The following is a 19,921-nucleotide window of genomic DNA, read 5'->3' on the forward strand; positions in this document are numbered from 1 at the left end:
CACTACTAAAGCTATGAGGGCCAGATCCCCTTCCCACCCTCCTCTGAAAATGGGGAGTTGGCATGTCCTTAAGAGTCCTGAAAACTAAACCCTACTACAGGATATGGATAAGTCCCTGACTGGACTGAAAACCTTCCTTCCCTACTGACCCTCTGCAAACATTTGCCTTTTAGCCTTTTAGGAGAGAAGGCCTGACTCTGTAGCAAGATCATGATGCAAAGCTGGACACAGTGCTTTGCACTGGCTGAGTCTCTGGCTGTGATCTAATGCACACAGACTTTGGACTGAGGAGGATTTCTCTAGGCCCCTCCTGATATTCCAAGCTCTGGTCAGAGGCCTAAGTCAATTCTGTGGGTCACTGCCCAGTCAAGAAGAGAAGCGGCCTCTTGGAGCAGGGAGGCCCAGCTAAGGAAACAGAAAGTGGGAGAGTCCAGAATTTGGATGGGTGGATAAAAGCAATGAGGAAAGACATGTGAGCACCAGCCTTCCCAGGCCACAGAAGAATAGGAGATGCTGCTCTTCCTGAACTATAATACTTTTCCAGACAAGGATGGGGGAATTCATTACAAATCGTTCAGGGCGACAGAAGGACCATGCCTCCTCAAATAGGCTCAGAGAAAACCAGATCCCTACAATAAAGTAGCAGTACCCCCAGCCTTCAGGGGCCCGCAATAAAGATCAAATCATAAACGCAGTTGCCAACAACTGCAGGCAGGAATGGCTCTGTTCAGAGCAAGCCCCCCACAACAGCACCTCAGAGAGCTGAGTAAATATTTACCATCTCTAGGAGCTTCTGGACTAATTTTTCTAGTACTAACGCTACTGACCATGGTTTCCACGACAGCAGCAGTCGATGGAGTGGGAAGGGGGAGGGTGGCCTTCCAGTTTGCCAGGATATACCTGAAGCTGGAGACTGAAGTTAGAGGGATCCCTCCAACCTCTCAGGTCCCCTTCTTGGGTTCCTTCAGCCAAGTGCATATCCTGTCTGGTAAAGAGGGTATATTAAATACTGCTCTCCTATGGGAAGTCAGTGGCCTTAACAGACTAAATTCTGCTGCCTTCAGAAAAGAAAGATATGACCCAATCTGCAAAATCCTATACAGCAAGTTTCCAAGTATTCCACAACCAAGAGTCACTTGTATGTGCAATGAGGATATAAGGGGAAAAAATCAGATGACCGAAAGCCCACCCCAGGGATTCCTCACAGAATATTCCTTGAGGAAAACCTGGAAGGGCTATACCTCTCACCAAATGTAACCCTGAGACCTGCCCACTGCTTATGAGGAAGTTCTGACTTTGGGCCACAAGTCCTGCCTTCATCCTGATTGCAAAGTGGACCACCAGTCCCTCCTTAGCCAAGGAATAACCAGAACTGTGAAGGCTCATGAGACTAGGAGCTACATATTCTGAACCCCTTTAATCTCTAGCACTATTTTTATCAAATTCCCTCCCCATATCGGAAAGGGGTGGGCAAAAGAGAATTCTGTCTTCAAAGAGAGGAAAAGAGCCAAGGAGGAGAAAGGACACAACACATGCTCCCTAGGGTAAAAGGGTCACAGTCCCTGCCTGCATGCTCTTCACCAGCCCTCCAAAGGGCCTCTCCTGTTCATATCCAGCTTCTCTACCCGTATCAGTTTTTGTTTTTTTAAAACCTTTCTTGTGAGTGTGTTAACTCATCTTTAGAGGATAAGCTCTGGAAGGCAGACCTTGGGTCTCTCCCATCCTATTTTCCTATCAGACTCTGGACTCTGCACACAGTTAGCAAATATGGTCAGGAATCTACCTATGCATTCCTGGTCAACAGGCAGACCCAGGATGAGAAATAACCAAGCCAGATCAAGCAAAGGGCAGTAGGTCAGCACCAGGTTTTGATAACTTCTGTGTGCAGGGATCTGTGAAGAGAACCAGAGGAAGAAGCCAATAATTCTTGCCCTTAACAGACAGTCTGGTCCAGTGAGGATAACAGACCCAAACACGGGTGAGAGTAGTGTGCAAAGCTTGCTGGAAAATTCAAATGCAAAGGACAAAGGGCAAAGAAGAAGGCTGCTTGAGACATGCTGGGAAAAATCTACACCATGAAGGAAATCAGGGGGAAAAAAAAAAGGGAGAGACCCTCCCTGCCCCTCCTCCCTGGATCAGTTGAAAGTTAACTCTCCAAGACAACCCAAAAAAGCAAGAAAATAAATGTCCCTCTCTTTTGTGCTCTCCTCCTGCCATATCACTTCACTTACTAGCAAACATGTCACAGCTCAGAAGAACAGGATGCGATACTACCCTGTGGTACAAATTAGAGCAGAGGCAGATGACCCCTCTAGGAATCAGGATGGTTGTAAACAGATTTTCATCCAGCCCTTGGGGGTCCTTACCCCTCCACTCAAACTGATCAAAGGAAGTCAACTTTCTATAATTCTAGAGCTCCAGTACTAGACACAGGGCTCATAAATACGTCGATGATGAGAGTGGCTGTTTCTTAAACAGTGGATAATTCAAGTTGTGAGGCAATCCTAAAGTCATTTTTGTTTTGGGATTCATTAGTTTTAGAAGCATTGTTTAGAAGATCTACCTTAGCTGATAAAAACAACATCAAAAAAACAAATTTATCTAAATGCACAAAGAATTGGGGGGTGGGGGTGTGGCATGATAGGAGGTCACCTGTGAATAGACAGACATTCTCTATCTTGATTCACAATCCTCCCCAAAGCTCACCTGTGCACATATGCTCCACCACCTTATATCTGACCCAACATTTTTCAAATCTAAAAGATGAATTTCACCTATCTACCTGCTCATCTCTCTTAATATCTGAGAAATGGCAATGACAAAGTTAGAAGTAGGGCAATGGCCAGTGAAAAGCCAGAGACAGTTAATTTGCTCAGCCTATTCCTGGATAACCAAGAGGTCAATGTATTAGGCCTTACACACAGTTCAGCAATCATGTTCCCGTTCTGGATCTCATATTCCTAAGTATGTCTCCTCTCAGGCAAAAGTGGAAAGAATTACAATATCAACTCTGGATGACCAGGGACCAGGGCAAGAGAAATAAGCAGGAGAAGGGCCAGGAAGGGTCAACTATCAGGTTCCCCAAAGTCCCCATTCATTGGGAACTTTGCCTCATTCCCTCTTTCTCAGTACATGTGTGTTCTCTCCTGGTGTGTGAAGTTGAGTTCCCTAGGCCTCATTCACCCACTCACACGGTGCTGTGGTAAACATTATTGAACTAAACGCTACCTACTTTTCTCTAAATCTCCACTCATTCTAAATACCCAGTTGGCATGGCTGGCAATTGGCTGTGTCTACAAACTGTCAATGATACCATCTAACAGGAGGGCCCAAGGTCTGCTGCAAACTCCTATCAGCTCCTCCACAGTCTTCTACCCCATCCCACATACATTACTTCTCAACTCAACATATGACCTAAGTCTGAGACAGGGTTAACACTTAGAATAGCTGGGGCTTGCATGTGGAACGGAATGTCAAAAATAAATTTGGTGTATCTGGATGCCAACACCCCCCACCCATTTTAATACTGGTAGCTGCTGTTACTATGACAACCTGTCCAGGAAGTTGGCCCACAACTCTTCCTTCAGGAGCAGGAAGTCTGGAGCAGTGTTTGTGTTGCCTTAGAAAAAACTGAAGGCCTCCTCCCCCACCCCCCATCGCGCCCCGTATCCGCTCCAGTATCCCTCCTTAACCCGATTTCTTAACTCCCTTCCCCACCCCCCACACCTACCTCCTCTAACTCATCCTTGGCATCCAAACTGGTTGAAAGTAGCAGCCTCCCCCCTCCTGCGGCTCCTGCTCCCGCTCCTCCTCCTCCTCCACCTCCCGCTGCTCCCGAAGCAGCTGCTGCTGCTGCCCCCTTTCCCTTCTGTAACTCCATGGCTGCAGCCCGGAGACGGGGAAAGGTCAGGGAGTGGATGGGTGGGAAGGAAGTCCTAGAAATGGGGAACTCTGGATTGCCAGGGACAGGGGCTAGAGGAACAAATAGGGGAGAGGGAAAGGGCCTCTGCCCACTCCACCCCACCCTCCTCTCCGAAAGGCCTCTCCTGCGGAGAGGACGAAGGCGGACGGCCCTCTAGGTTCTGCTTCTGGAGTGGCAGTGCTGAAGGAAAGCCGTTAGCTCTTGCTCTTAAATATGGTGGATGAGGTCTGTGCCCCTATGGCAGGGATAGGAAAGGCTTCCGCCCCTGAAGAAGTGGAAGGGGAGCCCTTTCTGGCTTCTGACCCTGAGAGAAGGAGGGAAAGCCCTAAATTTCTGCTTCTAGAGGTGGAGGAGAAGAGGAGTCCTGCCCCTTAAATAAGGGGTAGGAAACCTTCCTGGCTGGTGCCCCGAGGGTTGGGGACCGAGGTTCCTTTCGAGCCAACCCCTAGGGGTGAAGGGGGGCAATAAGCGCTATAGGAGGACACGGAGGACCAGCTTCTCCCTACACCACACACAGGCGGCCATGGTGGAAGGGCGGGGAGTAGGAAGGCTGAAGGCGACGGCGGGGGAAGGGGGAGGAATCGTCGAGGCCAGCGCCGGAAGTGAGCAGTCGCAATCCCGGGCCTCCGCCAATAGCAGCTTCCGCAGTGGCTGAGTGTCTCAAAGGAGAAGGCCGAGCACCACAGACTGGCCTTTTAGCTGGCTGCCAATTGGCTCCAGGAGGAGAGAGCCCGAGCAGATGGACAACCAGAATGTCCAATCGTATCCCTCCTTTTCTCCTGGAGGGCGGGACGGGACGCTTGCTCCCGGAGGTGGGGTGGGAGGGCGAGGTAATCAGGAAGGAGAGAGAGGCTGCGCCTGCGTGCACTAACGCACATGCGCAGTGTGTACTTCCAGCTTCCTTCCTTCCTTGTGGCGCTTGGGTGGGTACGCTACCCTGGGTTGTTCGCCCTTGCCACGGGGACACTGCCCCTTGGGTGGCTTTGGACGACTCGAAGTCTAGCCGTGGATTGGTAGTGCGGAGAGAGGGAGGGGAGCCCCAAGACTTTAGCAGTCCCAGACAAGCGTCATATGGGATCCAGCCAGCTCCCCGAGCTGAGACTGCATCACATATGCGAGTGCGCTCACGCAAACTCCGTGATCAGCCAGACGTTGCAAAAAAGTGCATGGCTCCGTTTGTACAAATCAGATCCTTAGAATCGTGTCAGCATTAGCCCCATGCATAACACGAAGTAGGTCCTTAAACTTTGCTAAATGAGAGAGAGCCATCTTCATCTTTGAGTATCTGGGACTGGTTTATGTCACTGAAGTCACTTTGCTCTCATTCATAATCCAATGAGGAATAATTCTGATCTGTGATAAACTCAGTGAGTCCATTTCTACTATCTGCGCGTCTCGGTAGTATTTTCCATTTTTCAGGAGCATTTCACGTTTGCCTTACGCGACTCCAAAGACATCAAATTTAGCTGTTTTTAATTTCTGCTTAAAAGAAATAATAACCCTAGTTGTTGTAATTTCTGTAAAATGGGGTAAATAGCCACCTCATAGATTTGAAAAGATTATGTGAACTAATGAGTGTGAAATCACTTTTTAAGCTGTAAAACTACCAACTACTGGATGACATCACCCTTGTGATGGTTTATCATTTAAACTAAATGTACTGTTATTGACACACTGTGGGTGCCCCTTTAAGTTGGCTCACTCATTCATTCCTGTATTATGTAAATTAGGTGTAAGACCTTTGGTAAAATAAGAGGTGGACTGGCTGATCTCTAAATCCCCTTTCAGCTCTGAAAGTCTGTAGTTCTATTGAGTATGCTGTGGATTCCTTCTAGAAGGGAAGCACTGCAATAGCCCCTGAAGAATACAACCTTAAATCATTACGATAAGCCTTACCATGTGTCACTGAGAACACAAAGATACCAGGTGAAAAAAGGAACGCAAGGTGTAGAACACTGTGTACACTATGCTTCCATATGTGTGCGGGATTTTTTAAGTGGGAGCTGGAGAAATATTTAAATATATTTGCAAATACATACACCATCTTTAGAAACATAAACAAAACTCCTGTAACATTCTTTATCTCTGTGGAGGACTGGGTGACTGGAAGATAGGGATAGGAGAGAGACTTACTTTTCACTATATATTTTGACAGCTTTTGAATTAACATGTGACTACAATGCCTATTCTGAAGAAACAACAACACTGAATTTGTGTTTTTTAACAAATTATTTTCATAACAAACATACTTCCCTATTCTCCAATAGCTTATACTGTGGTCAGGAAATAAGCTATAGTTCTTATATTCATATTAATAAATGATTACAGTGCTCGCTTCGGCAGCACATATACTAAAATTGGAACGATACAGAGAAGATTAGCATGGCCCCTGCGCAAGGATGACACGCAAATTCGTGAAGCGTTCCATATTTTTAGGGGAGTGAATCTCCCTGGCAACGTAGAATATGACTCCCGGGGAGGAATGTAGACCCGGCATCGTGGGACGGAGAACATCTTCTTGACCAAAAGGGGGATGTGAAAGGAAATGAAATAAGCTTCAGTGGCAGAGAGATTCCAAAACGAGCTGAGAGGTCACTCTGGTGGGCACTCTTACACACACTTTAGACAACACTTTTTAGGGTCTAAAGAATTGGGGTAGCTGGTGGTGGATACCTGAAACTATCAAACTACAACCCAGAACCCATGAATCTTGAAGACAGTTGTATAAAAATGTAGCTTATGAGGGGTGACAATGGGATTGGGAAAGCCATAAGGACCACACTCCACTTTGTCTAGTTTATGGATGGATGAGTAGAAGAATAGGGGAAGGAAACAAACAGACAAAGGTACCCAGTGTTCTTTTTTGCTTCAATTGCTCTTTTTCACTCTAATTATTATTCTTGTTATTTTTGTGTGTGTGCTAATGAAGGTGTCAGGGATTGATTTAGGTGATGAATGTACAACTATGTAATGGTACTGTAAACAATCGAAAGTACGATTTGTTTTGTATGACTGTGTGGTATGTGAATATATCTCAATAAAATGATGATTAAAAAAAATAAATGATTACATTTTTCAAGAACTTGCTACGTGGCAGGCACCATTCCAAATGCTTTACACATTTTAACTCATTTAACCTTGAGTTAAGTATAATTATTTCCCCACTTTACAGATGATGAAACTGAGGCACACAGAAGTTGAGTAGTTTGTGCAGGTCATATGGCTTAGGACATGTCAAAACCAATATTCAAACCCAAGGGGTCTGGCCCCAGAGCATAAACACTTTACCTGTATATCACACAGCCTTTTTGTTAATGCAAAGTAGAAAATGGAGTGGTGATCTGGACATTTTTAACTTTTTATAATTCTGGGGTTTTGTTTTGTTTTTTTAGCTTCCTAGATTGGGCATGTATTACTTTTTAAATAACAAAAAAATACAATAAGCTCAAGAATGAAAGAAAAGAGTTACACATAATAAACTCCAAAAAGCTGATATCCCCTCCCTCTAACTCAAAGTACCTAGTCCTAGTACTGTAACCTAACACGTGAAATGTTAAATAATCCAATAAATTATAAATGTAAGTAGGTATTTGGAAATGGTTGATTCATTATGTGAAAGGCTTCTGGAAGCACTATATTGTCCTCCCAACTTTATCTTTGTCAGTCAGCATTTGCCCTCAGCAACACAAGTGCAGAAGCTTGTTTTTGACACTCATCCCTTCTCCTAGATTCAGACTGTCATTAAAGGACCCTTGATTTTTTCCTTAGAAATGTGTATGGAATTTGTTCCTTCCTCTCTGGCCTGTATGTGTGTGTGTGTGTGTGTGTGTGTGTGTGTGTGTGTATTTCCTTAGGGAATGTCCCTCTCTGTTTCCATTTTGTCCTCCCAATCCATGTATCATCCTGCCACTTCTCTAATTTTCCTAAACTACGCTCTCAGACACCTTCTAAATTCTCCAAAATACTCCATAATTTTGTTACTTTTTATAACTTCTATCATAAAAATTATGTAAGTAATACAAACTTGTTGTAACAATCAAACACTGTAGACATGTGTCATTAAAGTAGAAGTGAACTTTCTTCTTCCCCTCTGCTCACCCCGTATAATCTTACCGCCTGAGTAATCACTGTCACTAATTTGTTGTGTGTCTTTTTCTACTTATGTAAACATACAAACACAAATCATATATACAGTTTTTTTGTTTGGTTGATTGATTTGGTCTTTAACAAAAATTGAGTTTATGTTTTACATCATCTGCCTCTTGCGTTTTTATATTAATATATTCTGGCCATTTTTTTTTGCAAATGAAAACATCGAGATCTACTTCATTCTACTTAGTAGCCTCATAATAATCTCCCTCCTTGGGAGAACTTCAGCTCTCCCAGATCCTGTTCTCACCTAGTTGATCTGCACAGCAAAGGATCTCCACTTTTCAAAATCGACCCTGCCTAGAAGGCAATTGGGGTTACAAATAGCAAGGTTTTCTGGGGGGGCGGGGTGTTACAGTTATTAATAATCATAATAATAAGGCCCTAGAATCAAGAAAAACAATGAAAAGATTAAGAATGCTGCAGAAAGTGACTCTAGAAAATAACCGGCCAACACCAAATGGTCCTGAGTGGATTTTGGGTTGTGACAATAGAGGAGTCAGACAGTGTGCTGATTTGGAACTGTTGTGTACCCCAGAAAATGCCATGTTCTTTTAATCCATTCTTGTGGTTGGGACCATTTGATTAGGTGTTTTTTGTTTTTTGTTGTTTTTTTTTTTCATTTTTATAACTTTTATTTTGAAAATAATTTTACAGTTACAGTTACAAAAATATATCATAATACAAAGAACTCCAGTATAACCCATACCCACATACCCTATTTGTCTACCTTTAATATTTTGCCACATTTTTGTATAATTCTATCTATATCTGTGTCTATCTATCCTTTACCTATCTATATAATTATAAATATACCTATTGTATTAGTTAGGGTTCTCTAGGGAAACAGAATCAATGAGAGGTATCTGTGAATATAAAATTTATAAAGTGACTCACGCAACTGTGGGTATGCATGAGTCCAAGTTCTGTAAGGCAGTCAGCAAAACGTCAACACCAAGGAAGATGTCCGATGAACTCCTCAGGAAACGAACCGGCAACTTTGACTAACACCTCAGGAAACGCTTCGCTGGGCAGCCGAAGAAGAAGTGAAGGTCCTCTATCTGTCTCGCTTATAAGTCTTCAACTGATTAATTGGATTAAATCCAGTCAATTGCATTCTCTCATTGTAGAAGACACGCCCTTAGCTGAATCATCAGTCACAGCTGCAGTCAACTGATGATTTAATAAACCAGACTGTTGGTTTATTAACCAGCCACAAACATCCTCACAGCAATTGTTAGGCCAGTGTTTGCTTGACCAGACAGCTGGGTACTACCACCTGGCCAAGTTGACACACAAGCCTAACCATCACAGTCCACCCCTTGTCAACTTGGCAGTTAAACATGTCACCTAAAACCATACTTTATGTCTAAGTAGATAACAATCACAGACATATATTTTGCCTAACAGTATTCCGCTGTGCAGCATACAACTGGAAATGCACTAAATCTCTCCAGAATAGGGTGCAAGTCCTTGGGTGACATTAGCTCTTAAAATTGATTTCCTTTAGCTTAAATACAGCAAAATGTACAGTACAGGTTATGCCATATGATAAGGGGATAAGACAGAGAAGAAAGCAAAGATATTTGCTTTACAGACAAATACAAACATAATCATAACAAAACAAAGAGGAAATATTCATGCCATCATAGTCCTTGTATCTGTAACTGGTCACGTGGCAGTAGTCCATATTTATCACCACCTTCTTCCACTACCCATTCCATGTTCCCTTTACCCTCAGCAAGCACTTCAGCTGGTTGCGGTTCTTTGCCTGGTGGGGTGACCCAAACCTTCATTCCTGAAGTTTCTTGGCCATTGGTAGTCCTGCCTGGATTGGGTTGTTGCAGTTTTCCATTGACTTGAATCACAGGGCATGGTAGTTCCAAGAGATGCCCTAGGGGAGCTCCTGTATTCCAGGAAAACTCTTCTTTACTTCCATTGTGTAGTTGTAATGCTATTTCCCCTTGATAGTCATCAATCACCCCAGCCAGTACAGTAATCCCCTTCCTTGCCTGTTGATTTAGAGGCATAAGAAGACCAAAGTGGTCAGGTGGCAGTCTTAACTTCCAGTTCAATGGGATTATTGTTGTGTTTCCTGGTGGAAGCACTCCTCCTTTTGGAACCAAGACCTGTAGACCAGCAGAGCTTAAGCTTGCAGGGACAGGAAGCAAAAATTCACCTAGTGGATCACTAGGAGTGATAGTGAGTGGTGCCATGCCTGTTTCCACCCCTTGATTACTTGATCCATGAATCCTGGCTATGGGAGAAACAGCACCATAGACTGCACGCTGATTCAGAGCATATACAGCCTCCTGGAGAACACTGCCCCAGCCCTGCAAGGTATTGCCACCTAGTTGGCACTGTAATTGAGTCTTCAACAGGCCATTCCACCGTTCTATCAACCCAGTTGCCTCTGGATGATGGGGAACATGGTGAGACCACAGAATTCCATGAGCATGTGCCCATTTCCTCACTTCATTTGCTGTGAAGTGGGTTCCTTGGTCTGAAGCAATGCTGTGTGGAATACCATGATGGTGGATAAGGCATTCTGTAAGTCCACGGATGGTAGTTTTGGCAGAAGCACGTCGTGCAGGGAAGGCAAACCCATAACCGGAGTATGTGTGTATTCCAGTAAGAACAAATTGCTGCCCCTTCCATGATGGAAGTGGTCCAATGTAATCAACCTGCCTCCAGGTGGCAGGCTGATCACCTCGGGGAATGGCGCCATATCTGGGAATGAGTGTGGGTCTCTGCTGCTGGCGGATTGGGCACTCAGCAGTGGCTGTGGCCAGGTCAGCCTTGGTGAGTGGAAGTCCATGTTGCTGAGCCCATGCACAACCTCCATCCCTACCACCGTGGCCACTTTGTTCATGAGCCCATTGGGCAATGACAGGAGTTTCTGGGGAAAGAGGCTGATTGGTATCCACCAAACGGGTCATTCTATCCACTTGGTTATTAAAATCTTCTGCTGAAGTCGCCCTCTGGTGAGCATTCACATGGGACACAAATATCTTCATGCTTTTGCCCACTCAGTAAGGTCAAGCCACATACCCCTTCCCCAGACTTCTTTGTCACCAGTTTTCCACTTACGTTCCTTCCAAGTCCCTGACCATCCAGCCAAACCATTAGTAACAGCCCAGGAATCAGTATACAAACGAACCTCTGGCCAGTTCTCCTTCCAAGCAAAGTGAACAACCAGGTGCACTGCTCAAAGTTCTGCCCACTAGGAGGATTTCTCCTCACCACTGTCCTTCAGGGACAATCCAGGAAGGGGCTGCGGTGCTGCAGCTATCCACTTTCGAGTGGTGCCTGCATATCGTGCAGAACCATCTGTAAACTGGGCCCGAGTTTTCTCTTCCTCAGTCAACTGATTGTAAGGAACTCCCCAAGATGCCATAGCTGTGGGCTGGGAAAGAGAAGGTAAGGTGGAAGGAGTGGGGGTCATGGGCATTTGGGCCACTTCCTCATGTAAATTACTTGTACCTTCAAGACCTGCTCGAGCTCTATCTTGTATATACCATTTCCATTTTATGATGGAGTGCTGCTGTGCACGCCCAGCTTTATGGCTTGGTGAGTCAGACAATACCCAGCTCATGATAGGTAACTCAGGTCTCATGGTAACTTGGTGGCCCATGGTTAAGCGTTCTGTCTCTACTAAGGCCCAGGAGCAGGCCAACAGCTGTTTCTCAAATGGAGAGTAGTTATCTGCAGAGGATGGCAAAGCTTTACTCCAAAATCCTAAGGGCCTGCATTGTGATTCTCCTATAGGAGCCTGCCAAAGGCTCCAAACAGCATCTCTATTTGCCACTGACACTTCCAGCACCATTGGGTCAGCTGGATCATATGGTCCAAGTGGCAGAGCAACTTCCACAGCAGCCTGGACCTGTTGCAGAGCCTCATCTTGTTCAGGTCCCCACTCAAAACTAGAAGCTTTTCTGGTCACTCGGTAAATAGATCAGAGTAGCACACCTAAATGAGGAATATGTTGTCTCCAAAATCCAAAGAGGCCAACTAAGCATTGTGCTTCTTTTTTGGTCATAGGAGGGGCCAGATGAAACAGCTTATCCTTCACCTTAGAAGGAATATCTTGACAGGCCCCACACCACTGGACACCTAGAAATTTTACTGAGGTGAAAGACCCCTGTATTTTTGTTGGATTTATCTCCCATCCTCTGCCATGCAAATACCTTACCAATAAATCTACAGTAGCTCCTACTTCTTGTTCACCAGGTCCAATCAATATGATATCATCAATATAATGGACCAGTGTGATGTCTTGTGGGAGGGAGAAATGATCAAGATCCCTGCAGACAATATTATGACATAGGGCTGGAGAGTTGCTATAGCCCTGAGGTAGCACAGTGAATGTAAACTGCTGGCCTTGCCAGCTGAATGCAAACTGTTTCTGGTGGTCCTTACTGAGAGCAATTGAGAAAAAAGCATTTGCCAGATCAATAGCTGCATACCAGGTACCAGGGGATGTGTTGGTTTGCTTAAGCAATGATACCACATCTGGAACAGCAGCTGCAATTGGAGTCACCACCTGGTTAAGCTTACGATAATCCACTGTTATCCTCCAAGACCCATCTGTTTTCTGCACAGGCCAAATAGGAGAGTTGAATGGGGATGTGGTGGGAATCACCACCACTGCATCCTTCAAGTCCTTAAGAGTGGCATTAATCTCTGCAATCCCTCCAGCAATCTGGTATTGCTTCTGGTTTACTATTTTGCTAGGCAGGGGCAATTCTAGTGGCTTCCACTTGGCCTCTCCCACCATAATAGCCCCCACTCCACAAGTCAGGGAACCAATGTGAGGATTCTGCCAGTTGCTGAGTATGTGTATTCCAATTATGCATTCTGGCACTGGGGAAATAACCACAGAATGGGTCTGGGGACCCACTTGACCCACTGTGAGATGGACCTGAGCTAAAACTCCATCGATCACCTGACCTCCATAAGCCCCAACTCTGACTGGTGGACCAGAGTGACATTTTGGGTCTCTGGGAATTAATGTCACTTCTGAACCAGTGTCTAATAATCCATGAAATATCTGATCATTTCCTTTTCCCCAGTGCACAGTTACCCTGGTAAAAGGCCACAGGTCCCCCTGGGGAAGGCTGGGAGGAAGATTAACAGTATAAATTTTTGGCAGTGTAACAGGGTCCTTCCCCAAGTGTACCCAGCCTTCCCTTCATTCAAGGGGCTCTGTATCTGTAAATTGTCTCAAGTCTGGGAACTGATTAAGTGGCCATGACTCTCTGTTTTTGTAATTCAAGGGAGACTTTTGTTCATGTGACCTAGAATTCTTCTGCCTATATAGTTCAAACAAGAATTTAGTTGATTGCCCATCTATTTTACTACTTGGTACTCCATGATCCACTAGTGAACACCATCAGTCTCTGAGAGTCATATTATTTTGATTGCTGCTTTGAGCCTGTTTTCCATTATGGTAGCCACGCCCGCCTTGTCTGTGGTGATTAACTGCAGCCACTTGGCTTCTGCTGACTCAGGACCCGATTATCCCCATTGTGTTTAAGGATTCCAGCTCAGTGACAGCAGTTCTACAGTAACATCTGACCTACAGAGAAGAGCGACTACAGACCTCTTCAGGGATGATGGAGCTAGTCTCACAAATTTATTCCTCACAGTCCTGGTAAAAGGTGTGTCCTCTGGACATTCCAGGGGTGTATGAGCAGGTCTTCCATGATAAATCCACTCTAACATTCCAATCTCTCTAAGCCTTTGAATCCTCTCCTCCACATTGTACCAGGGCAGTTCTGGCATTTCAACCTCTGGTAATGCTGGCCACCTTTTGATCCATGTTTCAGCCAACCACCCAAACAGACTGTTAATGCCCGTTCTAACCCCTCAAGCTACAACATTAAATGCAGACTCTCTGCTTAATGGGCCCAAATCAGTAAATTCAGCCTGATCCAACCTTATATTCCTTCCACCATTATCCCACACCCTTAATATCCATTCCCACACATATTCCCCTGGTTTCTGTCTGTATAAGTTGGAAAACTCATACAGTTCCTTTGGAGTATAGCATACTTCTTCATGAGTCACACTTTGTATCTCACCCTTCGGGGTCTATTGGGACTTTAGTCTAGTTATAGGTCTTGAAGCAAAGACTGGTGGTGGGGGTGGGTCACGAAAAGAGTTAGAATTATTCCTCAAGCCATTTACCTCAGGACATTCTGTTGCATTTTTATCTCTTAAAACAGGATTAATCTCTCCAGACAGAGGAGTGAGGACTGCTTCCTCAGGGGAGGTGATTACAGGATTAGCAGGCACTGAAGGGTTAATCTCCTTAGGTGGGGGTTGGGTGGCAGGCTCCTTAGGGCAGACTGGAGGTGGGGAAGCTGTTTCCTCAGGACAGCCCTCTACAGGTAAATCTAATAATGACTCAGCAGAATCCATAATCCTCACTGCCATTATTATCAATCCATTTGTCCCCATCCCAAGAGTCAGGATCCCATTCTTTTCCAATCAATGCCTTTACTTTAACAGCAGACACCCTGAGAGGTTGAGATTTAGTTTATGTCGTAAATCTGCTACTCGCACAATGAGAGTCTGCATCTGGTTTTCAGAAACCTCAAGTCTGAGGGCACAGGAAATAAGATTTTCTTTCAGGGCACACATAGAAACTTTTACATCTGTCATATGGCATTTAAGTTTTGAATTTGAAGCCTTTAGCTCATCCCTTTCTCTTACAACTTTATCCAACGTATCTAAGAGCAGCCAGCCAACATTATTATACCTCTTAATTCTGCAAAACTCTGTGAAGATGTCGAAAACACTGTCACCCAGAGCCTTGCTTCATGCAAGAGTATGATTAGGAGAATCAAACAGTGCTATTTTGTGTATCCCCTTTGCCAACTCATGCCATGGACTGTCAGTGCCCTCTTGATTATTGGAAATAGAGTCATTAGTGCCTTTGAATCTAATCAGAGTAGAAAACAAATTGTAAAAGCCCAATTTAAGATTCTGTGTCTCAAGAACCACTCCAGGTACCAAGTTGTGTTAGTTAGGGTTCTCTAGGGAAACAGAATCAATGAGAGATATCTATGACTATAAAATTTATAAAAGTGACTCACGCAACTGTGGGTATTGTTCTGTAGGGCAGTCAGCAAACTGTCAACTCCAAGGAAGATGTCCGATGAACTCCTCAAGAAACGCTTCGCTGGGCAGCTGAAGAAGAAGTGAAGGTCCTCTATCTATCTCACTCATAAGTCTTCAACTGATTAATTGGATTAAATCCAGCCAATTGCATTCTCTCATTGTGGAAGGCATACCCTTTGGTGAGTCATCAGTCACAGGGGCAGTCAATTGACTGATGATTTAATAAACCAGCCTGTTGGTTTATTAACCAGCCACAAGCGTCCTCACAGCAATTGTTAGGCCAGTGCTTGCTTGACAAGACAACTGGGTACTAGCACCTGGCCAAGTTGACACATGACCCTAACCATCACGCCTATTTTCATAAATTTGATGATAAGTAATCCTTGAACATGTCATACCTCTATGCATATTACAGACCCTACAGAAATAAAAAGGATCACAAGAGATTCTATGAAAATTGATAAGCCGATAAATTGGACAAACCAGATAAAATGGACAAATTACTAGCAGCACACAAACAACCTACGCTGAGTATATAAAATAGAAGATCTTACCAGACCAACTCCAAGCAAAAGAGATTGAATCAGTGGTCAAAAATCTCCCAAACAAGGAAAAGTCAGGATCAGATGTCTTCACAGGTGAACTCTACCATTCATTCCAAGAAGAATTAATACAAATCATGTTCAAACCCTTCCAAAAAACTGAAGAGAAGGGAACACTACCTAATTCATTGTTTAAGGACAACATTACCCTAGTGCCAAAGCCACACAAAGATACTACAAAAAAATAAAATTAAACACAAATTTCTCTTATGAATATAGGTGCAAAATTCCCAAACAAAATACTTGCAAATTGAATCCAACAGGGCATGAAGGAAAAAAAAAAAAAAGATCAAGTGGATTTCATCCCAGGCATGCAACATGGTTCAACATCAGAAAATCAAACAAACACAACATTATCAAACAGAAGGGAAAAGACAATGTGATCCTCTCATGAGTGAAGAAAATGCTTCTGACAAAATGCAGCATTTTTTCTTGACAAAAGTACTTAGTAAGAATAGAACGGAACTCCCTCTATGACAAAGAGCATAAATGACAAACCCAATTGAACATCACAGTTAGTAGTTGAAGAATGACGCTTTCCCACTAAAATCTGGAACAAGACAAGGATGTCCACAGTCACCACTGCCATCCACCACCACTCCAGAAGTCCCAACCAGAGCAGCTAGGCAAAAAAAAGAAACAAAAGGCCTGCAAACTGGAAAGGAAGAAGAAAAACACCCACCATCCGCAGATGACATGACCCCATATATAGACAGGCACAAAGAAAATACAAAAATGCTGGTCAACCTAATAAATGAATTCAGCAAAGTCGTAGGGTATAAGACCAACAGCTAAAAATCTTCACTGTTTCTATACAAAACCATTGAATAATCAGAAGAAGTAATCAAGAAAAAATTCCATTCACAATAGCAACCAAAACAATCAAATATCTAGGAATAAATCCAACCAAGATATAAAGAGCTTGTACACATAAAATAAGAAAACATTGCTAAAAGAATTCATGAAGACCTAAATAAATGATAGACTATTAGAAGAAATATTAATAGATTGGAAGAAAAACATCATTAAGATGGAATGAGTGCATGGGTCTGTGATTATCTGTTATCTCTCAAACAGAACTGGGATCCAGGTTCAAGTTGTCATAAAGACAAGGAGCTGCATCAGAATCAGAGGCAGCTGACCACTGCTGCTGGGGTATGGGGTCTTCTGGGAGAATGGCAGGATACAGGTATGGAGGTGATCATGGAGGGCTTGGGGTCCAGGGTGCCCATCCTGCTACTTGAGAGTTGTCCATGTAGATCACATGTGGGAAGGTCCATATCAGCTCTTCAAGGGGCACAAGGATGGTGCACACCTGGAGCTGGAACTCAGGACATAGAAGGTTGGCCATGTCTGCACGGGGACATCCTGAGGAGATGCTGTCCACCCAGTTATACTCCATTATCCTGTGTAGGGTTCTCCATAAGGACAAGGCAGGGGTTCAGTCCTTGGCTTCTGGTTGGCCTCATGTATAGTCCAATATAAGTCTGTCAAACTTATCAACATGTGGAGACATTGTTGCCAGCCCTTCTTCATGCCCCTCTTCCTGAGCCCCTGGGCAATTGATTTTGACAGCACGTGATTCTTTTTCTTCTGTCTGGGATATATCACATGTTCAAGGGATTCCCATTCCTGAATGAAACTCCTGATTTCCTCATCACTCCAAGGAATATTTAGCTGACCTGAGGGCTTCTCTGGTTCCTAATTGTCTTCTTCCTCCTTTACATCCTGGACATTTCTAGTAATTTCAGGCTGAAGCATCACTTCAGTGTTGCAGAAATCCGGGTAGGTATGGAGTCCCCAAGTGTGGAAATGTGTTTGCTTCTCTCTGCTGTGTGGAGACTCCTGGTTAGGTTTTTTCAACTGGGATGTGACCCACCCACTTCAAGGTGAGTCTTAATCCCTTACTGAAGGATAAAAAGCAGAAACACAGAGAGAGAGGACTGAGAGAGAAATGCCCTGGAGATGCTAAGAGAGGACTCGCACACTCAGAGAGAAAGCCACTGGAACCATAAGCTGAAAGCAATGGAACCTGAGAGCAAAGGACCAGCAGATGCCAGCCATGTGCCTTGCTATCTGACAGAGGAACTGTGGATGTCAGCAGCCTTTCTTCAGAGAAGGTATCCTCTTGTTGATGCCTTAATTTGGACATTTTCACAGCCTTAGAATTGTAAATTGTACCTTAATAAATCCCCATTGTAAAAGCCAATCCATTCCTGGTATATTGCATTTCGGCAGATTTGGCAAACTGAAACAGACAGTATGGTGAATTAATGAAAAGGATTAGGGTAAAGACTAGAAAGGCACACTTGTCAAATCATGAAGCAACATAAATCTGAAACTGCCAGATAATTGCCTGGATTACCTGGTTGCATTGTAAACATTCATGAGGAATAAAAGAGTGAGCTAAACATAACAAGAAGATATTTAATAATGATAAATGTTTTTATTTATACATTTAGACCTTATTTTAGACAGGTTTTAAAGAAGATTGGAATAAATACGAGGTCTTGTTTTTGCAATTTTTAAAAATTAATGAAGTAGGGGTGGGACAGTGATGTTACCAAGATGGCAGAGTGAGATGCTCCAAGTTTCTGTCTCCCCACAGAAGTTTTAAACAACCAGCAAAAACTGCCAGAACCATTTTTTCAGCACTTTGGAAAACAGTTAAAGGCTAGCAGTAACTGGGCAAGTGCTGAGTCAAGAAAAAGACAACTTAAAATTGATAGGGAGGAACAGAATGGTGAACTGTGGTGTATGCATACAATGGAATATTGAGCAACTATAAGAACGAGTGAAGCTGTGAAACACACAATGAGGTGAAAGGATCCTGTATGCAGCATTTTGAGTGAAGTACACCAGAAATAAAGGCAAACGCTATAATGCCTCACCGATATGGACTAACTACAATGTGTAAACTCAGAATTGAATCTTAGAACAGTCTAAGAGGGGAACGATTACTGTAATGGTCCCTAGATTATAAGCTCTTATAGCAGTCAAATCTATTCCTAAATTGTAATGGCTATCTGCAAACTTTGAGATGCTGATCCCTTAGTGTATAACCTGATTGGTCTCTGGTACAATGGGTATCTCTGTGACACCTGAAACTCAGAGCTAGAGCTTGGCAGATATGAATATCAGTATTAGCACATACAGCAACTGTTAAAAAAAAAAAGCTGAAAAACAGCCCAGACTTCAGTTAGTGATATGAATGAAGCAGATCTGGTTAAGACTAGGGCAAACTGGACCAAAGGGTAAAGGTCGAAACTGATTGTGTTTTAAAACTTCAACTTCCATGTGAGACCAAGGGAAGAGATGTCTATTTGGTGCAGGATCTATATTTTCTAAGCAGTATAACTCTACAGTTAGTTTGTTCAAACACTACAATTACATGGAACTCTGTATAGGAAGTGAGATAAGGTAGGTTAGTATAAGTTACAGTGAAATAGTGATAGATCCCAAAGTAATTTGGGCAAAGAATAAAAATATGTTTACAGCCTCCCCCTCCCCAGCCCCGAGGATCTGGGGGAAAGTGTGGAAGTGTTGGACATCCTCACCTGGACTGATGCTGATGTTGTCACAAATATTAGGACTGGTGATTTGATGTGCTGAGCCCTCTATCATGGGACTTGCCCTTATGAAGCTTGTTACTGCAAAGGAGAGGCTAAACTTGCATATAATTGTGCCTAAGAGTTTCCCCCAAGTACCTCTTTGTTGCTCAGATGTGGCCCTCTCTCTCTCTCTAACTGAGCCACATCAGCAGGTGAACTCGCTGTCCTCCCCCCTACGTGGGACCTGACTCCCAGGGGTGTAACTCTCCCTGGCAATGCAGGATACAACTCTCAGGGATGAATCTGGACCGGCATCATGGGATTGAGAACATCTTCTTGACCAAAAGGGGGATGCAAAATGAGATGAAATAATGTTTCAGTGGCTGAGAGATTTCAAATGGAGTCGAGAGGTCACTCTGGTGGACATTCTTATGCACTATTTAGATAACACCTCTTAGGTTTTAATGTATTGGAATAGCTGGAAGTAAATAACTGGAATTATCTGTTCTAGTTTGCTAATGCTGCTGGAATGCAAAACACCAGAGATGGATTGGCTTTAATAAAAGGATGTT

General features: G+C 43.8%; 1 protein-coding gene and 1 non-coding gene across 2 annotated transcripts in view; one reads left to right on the plus strand and one right to left on the minus strand.

Moving 5' to 3' along the window:
- INTS3 (integrator complex subunit 3) overlaps positions 1-3,880 on the minus strand; it is a 36,016-nt gene extending 32,136 nt beyond the window's left edge. Inside the window, exon 1 of the mRNA XM_037825927.1 lies at positions 3,731-3,880. Coding sequence (XP_037681855.1) covers positions 3,731-3,880 — 150 coding nt within the window. The remainder of the gene's footprint in view (positions 1-3,730) is intronic.
- Positions 3,881-6,249: 2,369 nt separating this feature from the next.
- On the plus strand, positions 6,250-6,356 carry LOC119528414. The gene has a single exon (XR_005215712.1). It is a non-coding gene; the product is annotated as a U6 spliceosomal RNA (small nuclear RNA).
- Positions 6,357-19,921: the final 13,565 nt, after the last annotated feature.

Source organism: Choloepus didactylus, chromosome 2 (genome assembly GCF_015220235.1).
Source record: "Choloepus didactylus isolate mChoDid1 chromosome 2, mChoDid1.pri, whole genome shotgun sequence".
NCBI classification, from domain to species: Eukaryota; Metazoa; Chordata; class Mammalia; order Pilosa; family Megalonychidae; genus Choloepus; species Choloepus didactylus.